This window comes from Ipomoea nil, unplaced genomic scaffold (assembly GCF_001879475.1).
Source record: "Ipomoea nil cultivar Tokyo-kokei standard unplaced genomic scaffold, Asagao_1.1 scaffold1932, whole genome shotgun sequence".
NCBI classification, from domain to species: Eukaryota; Viridiplantae; Streptophyta; class Magnoliopsida; order Solanales; family Convolvulaceae; genus Ipomoea; species Ipomoea nil.
In genome coordinates, this window is record NW_017618360.1 from 1,625,979 (window position 1) to 1,637,064 (window position 11,086).

Here is an 11,086-nt window from a genome sequence, read left to right on the forward strand (position 1 = left end):
ATTTTATCTATTATACCCACTATTTATTAGTTAAACCAATTTTTTTTATTATTTATTATTTTTTTACTTATTTTTAAATTTGATATTTTGTGTGTTTAATAGTACTTTTAATGTAGTTTCTATATATATATATATATATATATATATATATATATATATATATATATATATATATATATATATATATTGTATATTAATACTAAATTTAATATTATCAAAAATTAAATTAAAAATAACTTTAATCAAGTCTCGTTAGTCGAACTAGACACATAAAATGAAACATATGGAGTATTTACTTACCTAGTGTGTTATAATTCATTTTATTAAAAAAAAAAATTAACTAGGTTTAAAGTTCAACTCTCAATGAGAACGATTCATTAACCTTCTTAGTTTGAACGATTATCTATAAACAATCTAGATTGATTTATTTTCTTATACTTCTTTGTCAACTAAAAGCACAATGTAGAAACCAGTGATCTTGTAGTCTAGCCACATAAAGTGACTCTCCCAAATGAGAGGTTATAAATTTAAATCTCTGTAAAAATAATATTAACCTTTCGTGCTTCATTAAATTAAAAAAATAACTATAAATAGATACTACATTATAACAAAATCACTAATACTTAAAAAAAAAAAAAACATAATATAAAATTTACCTAATATATCATTGAATAGTAATTATAAATTTCTCTTTTCCCATACACAGATTCCATTATCATTTTCCGAAAATAAATAAATAAGTCATCTCATGCGTCATATGATTTTGATGAATAATGATATGATAATATCTGGACCGTTCGTGTGTCTGATCTTTTATATTGGAGCTTCAACCAAGTCCGATCCGGCCCCACCTCCAAAAACAGAGTCAAATCTATCGGCTTGAACTTCTCATCTACTGGGACCCACTGCACTAACACCACCATCCCGTACCCGTTGTAGCCTACAGCCAGGTGTCTCCGGTCACATGAAAGCTCATCACTGATTCTAGATTCACCCAACTTTACCTCCACGTGTCCTCTTTACACGAATTCCCTTTTTTGCCCTTCCTTGTCCTACTCATCCCCGTCTCCCCCCTTCCGCCATTTTCATGCGCGATTACTTCAATCCTTTCACTCTCTGATGAATTTTGGGATGTTTTGTACTCTTCAGATCCAAATTCATCTCTGAGCTATTATTCGATATGGATGTATCCAGTTGACAGGGCGCAGCGGAGATCGCTTCTTGTGAAGGCCATCTTCGTTCTCTCCTCTTGTTGAACAGGTCTGCTAATATTACAGTCTTCTTCCATGAGCAATTAGATCTGGAGTTCTGATTTGCATGATTTACGGAGTAGCTATGTTTTTCTATGTGATTTGACCTCTGTGCATTTCGATCTGATGATTGTTTGTGCTTAATTGTACTCCGTATACAATATTGAGTCTGGTTTTGATTTACCGATTGCCGTCTGGTTGAGATTTGAAGTCAATTTAATTCGATTTTCTGGAATACGTGCGGAAGAGTGTTTGGTGGTGCAACAATTGTCTGATTACTTTTTTTTTTTTTTTTTTTTTGAAGTTACAGTTCCGAATTTGGTGATGAATATGTGATTTTTATAATTTCTTGATTAATCATCTATGATAGCTAGTGGATTTGTTGATACTTGATACTGATATATGTAGGTGGTTAGGCCACTATATATCTAATATCTACAATTGTCTGTATGAAAGAATGGAATATAGAGGAGGACGTGTGATTAGGTTTATATGTAGATGACTTGGACCTGTAGCAATGCCATAAGCCTATAGAAATATGTTGCAATTGCATTGATACTGTGAGGCATAGGATGCTTCCTTAAGTTGAAATTTTGGTGGGATGACCTTTTTGCTATACCTTCTTATCAAAAAAAAAAGTATATGATGCTTTCTTAATGCTTATAATCAATTGGGAGTCTCTTTTTTTGTCTCATTCTAGTGGCTGTGGAAGTCTTAGTGATGTTGCTATAGATAAGAACATTCTTACCAGTTGAGTTTTGCATTTAGAACGGGGTTGATGTTGGAATATTTATGATTGTTGTCAATTAGCTTTCTTGGCCATCGTTGTGCGTGTTTGCTTTTGCACATTTCTCTTGATGTTTAAGTATGCTGTGATATAAGATTTATGCTATTTCGCATGCTAAGTAATGGTCCTCTTTGCAGCAGGAGGGAAGGCCATGTGAGTTGTTTGAATTGGACGGGAGTTTGTGTGCTATTGATTTTCGATCAACTTACTAATTTGGGGTGGTTGCTGTGACATGGGTAAATGCAAGGGTTGTGGGAAATTGGGAAGAATGGCAAGGGACAGGACTGTGAGCTCTTACCAATTCTTTGTTCTTCAGTCTCCTGTTGTTTCGGTCTGGGATTGCATTGTGCGCAAGATGAGGTATTCGTATAGACCTGAGTGGGTGTAGATATACAGATCCGTGTATTGCTATTGTATTACTTAACAATTTTAAAATCACTTAGTTGTTTTTTTTCCATATGTATTGAATAACGGGTTATACAAGGAAAGGGGAATAGAGATTGATGTATACGTCTTAGTAAAGTTGCAGTAAGAGAGAGTTTATTGCACTTGGGAGTTATAGAATAATTGGTGGTCTACAAGATGGAAGGTGCTAAAGCACAATCTAGTGTTAGAAAGTTGAAGAAGAAGCAAGTAAAAGATGAGTTGGACCGCATGAAACAGGCTGAGAAGAAAAAGAGACGCTTGGAGAAGGCATTGGCTACGTCTGCAGCGATTCGTTCTGAACTAGAAAAGAAGAAAGAGAAGAAAAAGGAAGAACAGCAGAGGCTTGATGAAGAGGGTGCCGCTATTGCTGAAGCTGTGGCCTTGCACGTCCTACTTGGTGAAGATTCAGAAGATTCACACGATGTTATGCTAAAAAAGGACGAGGGGTCAGACCTGTGGGATCATGGCAGGAATTTAGACATATTTATGGGTGGTGGAAGAAGAGCAGTATTTCCCCAACAGAACCTCACAAAATATTCATTTGAAGGAACAGAGTGGGTCACTAGGAACCAGACATTTGGATGGAAAGAATTGGGAAACCAGGATTGGATGGCCTCGTATGAACCTCGGGGAAGAGATCTCTACCAGCAATACTATGATGGGGGAAAAAATTGGGATATCACGGGGATTTCCCCCCAGTTGATAGCAGAGCAAGCTTTTTCTTCACTTCAGATTGCCGAGGATGCACATGTGGGCACGTATATCTTTAATCAGGTATTAAGAGGATAAATGGTGGTACTAGTGTATCTTCTAGGCAGCTGGTTGCATTCCCAATTTGATGTTTTTGTGGTTTTGAATAATCATGTATATAAAACATCAAGCACACTATGTATCTTTTGTTCACCGGTTGTAATGCTGCTGCATGTATGCCCCCAAGGCCTCTCTTTACGCTGAAATGTTTGTGGTTTGCGTGAGATTGTTTTCATGTCTTCTAAACCTGTTTTCCAGATATTTTCATGACTTAGAGCTTTATTTTCAAGCTTCTATCTTCATGATCAGTTGAATTATACCTTTTCTGTTCTAACAAACTCTATGTTTTGGGTTCTTGGTTTTGCATGACATCAGTATTCTCCGCTAAACAATTCGTTCACTAAGTTCTCCAATCTTGTAAAGAAGCGTTTACTAATTGTCTGAAGTTCTCCAATCTGCTTAATTTCATTAGCAGTCTGCTTACTACTCAAGCTGGCTGCTAAACTAAGGGATAATCACCCTCCAAAGAACAAAGCTCTTACAAAAAGTAAGAAAGACAAATATTGTGAAAAAGATGTAACAGTTTGAAAGCCAACAAGCATCATTAGCTGATAATGATATGACCAAAAGAAAATATTCATCCCACGTCCTTTCTCCACCAAGATGTACAATAGAAAGGCCATTGTAAGACAAATTAAAGTGGCCTTCCCCCACCCCCTCCAAAAAAAAAAAAACAAGAGAAGAGAAAAAGATATCCTAAAGATATAAAACCAATTAATTGATCAGCAACAAAATTTATTTCATTTTTCCTATTCACTAAAGAAAAAGAGGGAAAGTTTGATGGACGGTAGAATGAGCTAGCTGCTATCTACTTCCTCCAGGCTCCAGCCAGCCAAGAGAAGAGAGGCACAACAAGGGCCATTGCTTATTGTCTTCATTCATGGTGAGGTTTCCTCAAGGCAAAATCTACCCAGCCAGCCACGAGGATAGGATAGTAGGAAAATGTAAACAAAGAAAGGAAAAGAAAAGCAAATACCTCCTCCCACTACTACTGTTGTTGTATAATAAAGGTTCTCTTATCCTCTCTACTACCAACACCCCCTTGTACATCACTACTTTGAATGTCTTCATTGTTCTGAGAGTTACCACCTGCTGCTGCCTCAAATTTATCATCTACATCATGCCCAATCCTCCTTCCGATGCTACCAGCATCGGAATGCCTCACTTGATGCAGCATCATCTCACCTCTGTCATCGGGTCTACTGTCATTATAATTGTTCTCAAACTTAGATACCCTCCCAGTATTGCCCATCATAGGGAATCTCCTGGTCCGTATCATTGGTCTAAAGTAATCATCGGACTTCAATCGATCAGATCCCATTCCATCAAATCTTTGGATGTCTTCATTGTTCTGAGAGTTGCCACCTGCTGCTGCTGCCTCAAATTTATCATCTACATCATGTCCAATCCTCCTTCCAATGCTGGTATTATCGGAATGCCTCACTTGATGCAACATCATCTCACCTCTGTCATCGTGTCTACTGTCATTATAATTGTTCTCAAACTTAGATACCCTTCCAGTGTTGCCCATCATAGGGAATCTCCTGGTCCGTATCATTGGTCTAAAGTAATCATCTGACTTCAATCGATCAGATCCCATTCCATCAAATCTTTGGTTCCTCCTGATCCCTCTCACAGGGGATCTGCCACGCCTCAACTGGGAACCAACCCCAAAATTTTGGTCTTCCATCCATCTAGATTTCCGGTCAGGGGAGAAGTGACGTCTGGTAGGGGACACAAACCCCTCTCCATATTCACCTACATAACTTGATTTCTTAAAAGGAACCCTCATTCTCTCCATTCTAGTCTCTGTCCTCAACTCAGGAGATCTGCCCTGCCGTCTCATGCTCATATTCCAATCCCTTTGTGAATGCCAAGCTCGGGGAGAAGAAGACCTGGAACGTGACCGAGATTTCCTTCGAGGCAAGGAAATGCGACCAGATTTGGCAGATGAAGGAGAAAAGCTCCTATCTCTCCTGGATAAATAATGCCGCATTCGAACAGATGGTGCGTCGTCATCAGGTAAATTCAAATTGCCTTCCTGCCTGAAGCCTCTAGTATTTTTTTGAGAATAACCTCCAGAACCGCCTCTGCTATTTCTATTAATGATTCCTCCCCACCGAGCTGGTAGCACTCTCCTAGGACCATCATAACAATCATCTCGGTCAACTGATAACCTCCGTCTAAACCCTGGGGGCCTCTGTACATCTTTTGAAGAATAATTTATTGATTGTCTCTGATCACGAGAATCCATTCCACCAAACTTGTCGGCCAAATCAGCAAAGCTTCTTCTACGGGGGTTCCCATGACCCTCGGGGCCATGATGAATAGAAGGATATCGACTTCTTGAATCCCAGCTGCCCCAGTGACCATCGCCTGCATTCCTGTCCCGCACATGAAATGCAGATCTATATCTGCCCACAAATTTCTCAGGGCTAAAATCTCTTTCAGGTCTAGTGTATGAGCAACCAAGACTAAGGGGCCTGAAAATAGAATCCAATATACATTTTGTGAATTCAACTGACGTAATCTTATCAAATAAAGAAAAAACAGAAAGCCAACCTATTTTAGGTAAGTTCAGAGAAAAGAAAATGGGAAAACGGATAGAGGAAAGAGATAATGAGGAAAGACAAGCTATATCTACCTGCGGTGCTGCAACAGTATACTGTCCTTCCTATCTGTTGCATCCAAATATAGTGGCCCTTCAATGCGTGACTGCAACTTACCTCTGTCTGTTCTCAAACCAAATTCCTCATTATATGACCATCTGAACCCAAATCCATGCCTTTTCTTCAGATCATCATTTCCTTCGACACTTGTATCAGCAGAGTGGTGTACCATGGTACCAAAACCTGCATCTGATCCCTTCTTTCCAGCAATGTCACTTTTATCTTCACACCTCCTGGACTGTACCCTCAGGTTCTTCAAAGACATACTACTCTTACTGAAATCTGCTTCTACACCTCCACTTGCTGAAGAAACTCTCTTCTCTGAACCTTGTGAACCCTCAGAACCAGGTTCAACAACTTCAGAGCCATGGTGATCAGCAGCATCTGAAAACACAACATTTCCATCTGAATCATAGTCAACACATTCAACCTCACCATCAGCCTCATTTTCCTCCCAGCTGCATAAAGCAGATCCTCTTAATTCCCCATCCTCAAATGGAGAGTCATAACCAGCCTGAAAACCATTCATATCCTCACAGACAATTGTGTGACCACGATCCTCATGTGAAATATCTGACCTGTGGCAGTCCTCGAGAAATGATCCAATCTTCATTGAATGACTAGCAAGATCATCACCCTGTGGCCCCTCCTTAAAGGTTTTGCTCGACCCTTGCAAAAAAGTAAGCTCCACTCCATTAGATCCACAGCCATCAGAACACCTTGAACTAAGCTCCTTGGGTTCAAACTGCACTTGAGAATCCACTCCGATTGCAATAGAAGCAGAGGCCATCTTCTCTTGCCACTTAACTTCACCTTCTATAGGCTGACCATCACCAACTGTGGCCTTTAAAACAGACAAATCTTCACACTTTGTTGAGGGATGACAGTTATCAGCTTCATCACAGGTACTATGAGAAGTTACTACATCCAGAACATTAGAGATAACTGTGTCAGTCACATTCCTCCCTAAAATCTTATCATCAGGTAGTTGACAAGTTCTAATATGATCTTCATTGTATCCACATTTGGAGCCAGTACCACAAGCAGGGTCATCCATTATAGACTCCTGAGTATATCCACTGTCCTGAATAGCAACAGCACCAACTGAGGCTACAGTTGATGCTCCCTCAGAAACTAAGGCTGTTGATGCATGAATTGATTTATTGGCATGATGATCACCAAGGGGCATATTCTTGTCATCAACATGAGCAGAAATTCTTTTGTCAACGGATGTGATTTCCAAGGATTCAATATCTTTTCTGAGGTTTAAATCATATATCTCCTCCTTAACAGAGGTTCTGTTGAGACAAGAGACTGCTCCTGACAGGTTTTCATCTGTTTTCAAAACTGAAGGTGAAATTTTTGTATCCTTCTCATCAACATGAACAGAAATTCCTTTGTCAATGGATTTGATTTCCAAGGATTCAAAATCTTTTCTGAGGTTCAAATCATATATCTCCTCCTTAACAGAGGTTCTGTTAAGACAAGAAACTGTTCCTGACATGTTTCCATCTGTTTTCAAAACTGAAGCTGAAATTTTTGTATCCTTTTCAGCTGAATGCATAAAATTCTCTGTATCATGCTGACAAACTTCAGGAACCATTTGTTCTTTACCAATGTCTATCTCACACTTTTCTTTTTTGCTACCATCACCATCATTCTGGGAATTTCCTGTGACTTGGTCATCACAAGGTTGCTCCCATGAATCCATTAAAGTGTTGAGGTCCCAATGCAGTCTGTCGACCTTTGGAGAAACAGATCTCTCATCTTCCCTGAGTTGCTCATCATCGACACCGTGAGGAATAACTGAAAGAGTTTCAAGAGAGTCCGGGCATCCACCTCTACTTTGAGGAGTCACATTGTCTTTTTCCACTTGGTCTCTACCTTCCTTCTCAGTACCAGAGTCGTCATCCATGCCATTACTGCATGCAGCTGCTGCAAGAAGTGCAATCCCTGAGAAGTCCTCTGAGTTGTAATAACAGTCCTTGAGATCCATAGTGTTATTCCTAATACCATTACAAAACTTTAGTGCTGCCAACTGACTGCTGGAATAAGAATCTGAACTCATGTGCCCTGATGAATGATTATGATCAGAAAGCAGCTCAAGCTCTTCAGATCGAGTAGGAGTAGCCAATGACTGAGGAGACAATGACTCTTCCTGCAGACCAAAAGGTACCTTGGATGGTGATTTAGACCGAAGTAAATGCCTCCTTTTCTTTATAGGAATGTGCTCCGCTTTGTCAGGAACCCGTTGCTCACTGGCAATCTCACAAAACTGCCAAATTAATAGTTAGATGCTGAATGAATAAGATTAAATAGCCTTTTATGATACAACATCCAGAGAGGCTGAGAAAAGTACCTTGTCAGAATCAAAACCTGAAAAATCTCCTACCCTCTTGGGACTCTGATTCTTCAGTTTTCCTCCCCAATTCAAGCTTCTACTAGTAGGTTTCCTTGAGCGCCTTCCTTTTGTGACTTTCTTCCAATTCAACTCAGGATTGATAGAATTAGATACTTCAAGACGGACTGTACTAAGCATATTTGCAGAAATAGTTCCTATCCCATGAACTAAGAATCTGCCACCACAAGTATTGCAGGATGATTCTGTTTGTTGGTTTCTTTTCTTATTCAACTCCACAGTAGCTTCAAAATTCCCAGGGCAAAGGCATACGCGAGTCTGCAAAGTGATTAAATGAAAAACAGTGAGACTGACAACTGAACAATCTACACTATAAAAAACATTCAAACACTAGAAACATAATCTGAAAGATTATCCCAACAAGGCAATAACAACAAGATTTCAAAAGAGCAATCAAGAAAGAAAGAAAAACAAACAATGTACAAGGAGAACTTGTCAATTATGCATCATCAAACAATTAATACAATATTCTGCAAGCCAGAACAATGCACATAACACCAGTTTTGCTCAGTAGTTATAGAAGTCTAAAAATATATATTGAAAACAAAGTCATAAAACAGTACTCATTTAGAACATTTTGGAAGTTCATTTCATGCTTAATTTACAACTTATGCCCCCAAAATTCCAATAAGATTGAACCCACAATCCATACTACTAGATGACAAGTATTCAAGAAACACTTTCGAACAAACATGTCATCAGAATAGAATGGGTTGAAGAGAACAAAGGATTAATAGGTGATATTTTAAAACTCACCATTTGTTCAAACCAAACATTAACACTGTCCAGATAGTAACCTTCCGTCTATACACGGTCCCAAAAAAAACTCTGTAAAATGACCAAAGCAATCAAAGGAAAACATTTAAGTTCATATTTTCCATCAAACTGAAACATCACACAAATACAACTGCCAGGACATGCCTTCATAGGCAATTACCTCAAGGCAGATGAGGTTATCAAGTATGAGGCCAAGCCAAAAACCATTAATTCACATTGTAGTTTGTGTAGCTGATTCCTAACATTTTGGATCAGGAATCTACTGCTACAGTTCCACCAAAAAATATTTTACAAAGTAAAAAATATCACATCATGGGGAAAAATCCAAAGGTATGGGATGAAAGTCTTTGTTATTAATTTAGATATGAATCCCAGTAGAAGTGAACACACAATACACTAATCAAATAAATCAGATTTTTTTTTTTTTTTGCAGGAAATAGTGTCCAGCAAAACATCCTAATCCTGTACAGAGCTCTCTCCTAACTCCCAAATAAAAGCAATCAAGCACCAACATCATTGCAATGCAACAAGTTCCCCTAAACATTCACAACCACCTTAATTCTAGTGGTATTAATGCTTCTTAAGATCAAATCTCCATTATAAAAAGCTTCAACAGATCTCCCATGTTTATTATCAGAGAGGAAAGAAGTAGCAGAAAGCCCATGAATAAGCAGCAGAATCGCCTTTGAGGCTGGCAAAGACTTGAATCTATATTATTTCCAGAGGTTACGGATCTATCAGCCTGTATCTACAACATATTCTGCAATACTATAAAACCTCTGGAATTGTTCACTGGCAATATTGGCCGCATCAAATCATCACATACACTGAGGAAAACCCTAGAAACTTTTCTATTTCAATTCAATGTTAATTAATATTATTACTCGGCATTCTGAAGGTGCGTCCAAGGAGGATAACTCTCTAAAACGCATCCACAAAGCCAATTTCCCATGTTAGGTTTAGTTCTGCCTAGATCAAGTAGATCCTGACAAATTTTACACCTCACTAGGTCGAGAACTCTTCAGTAACAGAAACAGAAGCACCAAGAAGCCAATAACCAAATCGTTGAAGATATAGCAATGCCAGCAAAATTCTAATGAAAAAATAGCTTCGCCAAGCACAGGAACATTCAAAACCGAAGAGTTCGGCTCCACATGTCTTGATCTTCAATCAAGGACCAAATAACATCCAGGTTGACCGAAAAAAGCCGTAGCTACGCCTTCAGAAATCATAGATCTGGCAGTTCCCCAAGTTCTATACGGAATAGAAAGTGTAGTCTTCGCAGTTGGAGGCTTGGAGAACAAAACGATTCTCTTCTCTGGCGACAAGAGAAAAAAGCAACCAAAGCGTACAAAATCAAAAACTAGGGTTTTCAATACCTGTTCTTCTGCGGAACACCAAAAACTCGCCGCCAATCTACAATTGGACGATTTATGGTTCTAAAGTCTTCGAAAGGAATATGAATCTCTTCGCCGTAACATACGCTCCGACACAATGAACAGACAGAAAAAACATACACCGGACCACCGAGTCTTCAACTCGGTCGATGAAAGACGACCGTCGGATCTTCGCCGATGACGATGATGATCGAAAATCCACGGTTAGCCTCCGGGATTTCGCTTCTGTGTATCCTAATCTCTTTCAGGACCGTGAAAATAAGAGTACACGCAAACGAGTGAATCACCACTTATTTATCATTGCACGTTTGACGATATTGCCCTCGTGAATCTCCCGAATTTCACCACAATGCCATTGGATGCCCTAGGATAATTCACAAACGACTTTCCTTTCCTCATGTTGTATTGTATGTATATCTGTGTCTAAGTCCCGCCCTGATTAGCGGCGCTGTTTTACATTTTACTTTTTCCCTCATACCCTTTCATTTTTATTCTATTTACTTTTTGCCCCATTATTTTTGTGCAAGGCTCCTTTTTTTTTTTTTTTTCCT

General features: G+C 38.9%; 2 protein-coding genes across 9 annotated transcripts; one reads left to right on the top strand and one right to left on the bottom strand.

Annotated features, from left to right (window-relative positions):
* The first annotated feature begins 1,064 nt into the window (after positions 1-1,064).
* LOC109194020 lies at positions 1,065-3,502 on the top strand. Of its 2 annotated transcripts, none has more exons than XM_019344869.1 (2): positions 1,065-1,260; positions 2,178-3,502. In XM_019344869.1, exon 2 carries the CDS (start codon positions 2,620-2,622, stop codon positions 3,250-3,252), a length of 633 nt encoding a protein of 210 aa, XP_019200414.1. In that variant the 5' UTR covers positions 1,065-1,260; positions 2,178-2,619; the 3' UTR covers positions 3,253-3,502. The 2 variants fall into 2 exon arrangements, with proteins under 2 accessions (XP_019200414.1, XP_019200413.1); XM_019344868.1 differs by having other exon boundaries at positions 1,068-1,260; positions 2,175-3,502.
* Positions 3,503-3,751: 249 nt separating this feature from the next.
* Positions 3,752-10,869, bottom strand: LOC109194017. 7 transcript variants are annotated; one of them, XM_019344859.1, is made up of 6 exons: positions 10,518-10,869; positions 9,118-9,189; positions 8,302-8,619; positions 5,918-8,217; positions 4,639-5,756; positions 3,752-4,362 (listed from the first exon to the last, which is right to left on the bottom strand). In XM_019344859.1, exons 2-6 carry the CDS (start codon positions 9,118-9,120, stop codon positions 4,262-4,264), a joined length of 3,840 nt encoding a protein of 1,279 aa, XP_019200404.1. In that variant the 5' UTR covers positions 9,121-9,189; positions 10,518-10,869; the 3' UTR covers positions 3,752-4,261. The 7 variants fall into 7 exon arrangements, with proteins under 7 accessions (XP_019200404.1, XP_019200405.1, XP_019200408.1 ...); XM_019344860.1 differs by having other exon boundaries at positions 9,693-10,869; XM_019344863.1 differs by lacking the exon at positions 10,518-10,869 and adding an exon at positions 4,426-4,604 and having other exon boundaries at positions 3,752-4,386; positions 4,884-5,756; positions 9,118-9,195.
* Positions 10,870-11,086: the final 217 nt, after the last annotated feature.

Excerpts from the sequence above, each read along its gene's own strand:
- LOC109194020 (XM_019344869.1), top strand. The coding sequence starts at position 2,620 with ATGGAAGGTGCTAAAGCACAATCTAGTGTTAGAAAGTTGAAGAAGAAG.
- LOC109194017 (XM_019344859.1), bottom strand. Across the intron at positions 8,218-8,301 it reads CAGGTTTTGATTCTGACAAG|TTTTGTGAGATTGCCAGTGA; the intron begins GTACTTTTCTCA and ends TTAATTTGGCAG. Across the intron at positions 5,757-5,917 it reads ATACTGTTGCAGCACCGCAG|GCCCCTTAGTCTTGGTTGCT; the intron begins GTAGATATAGCT and ends TTCTATTTTCAG.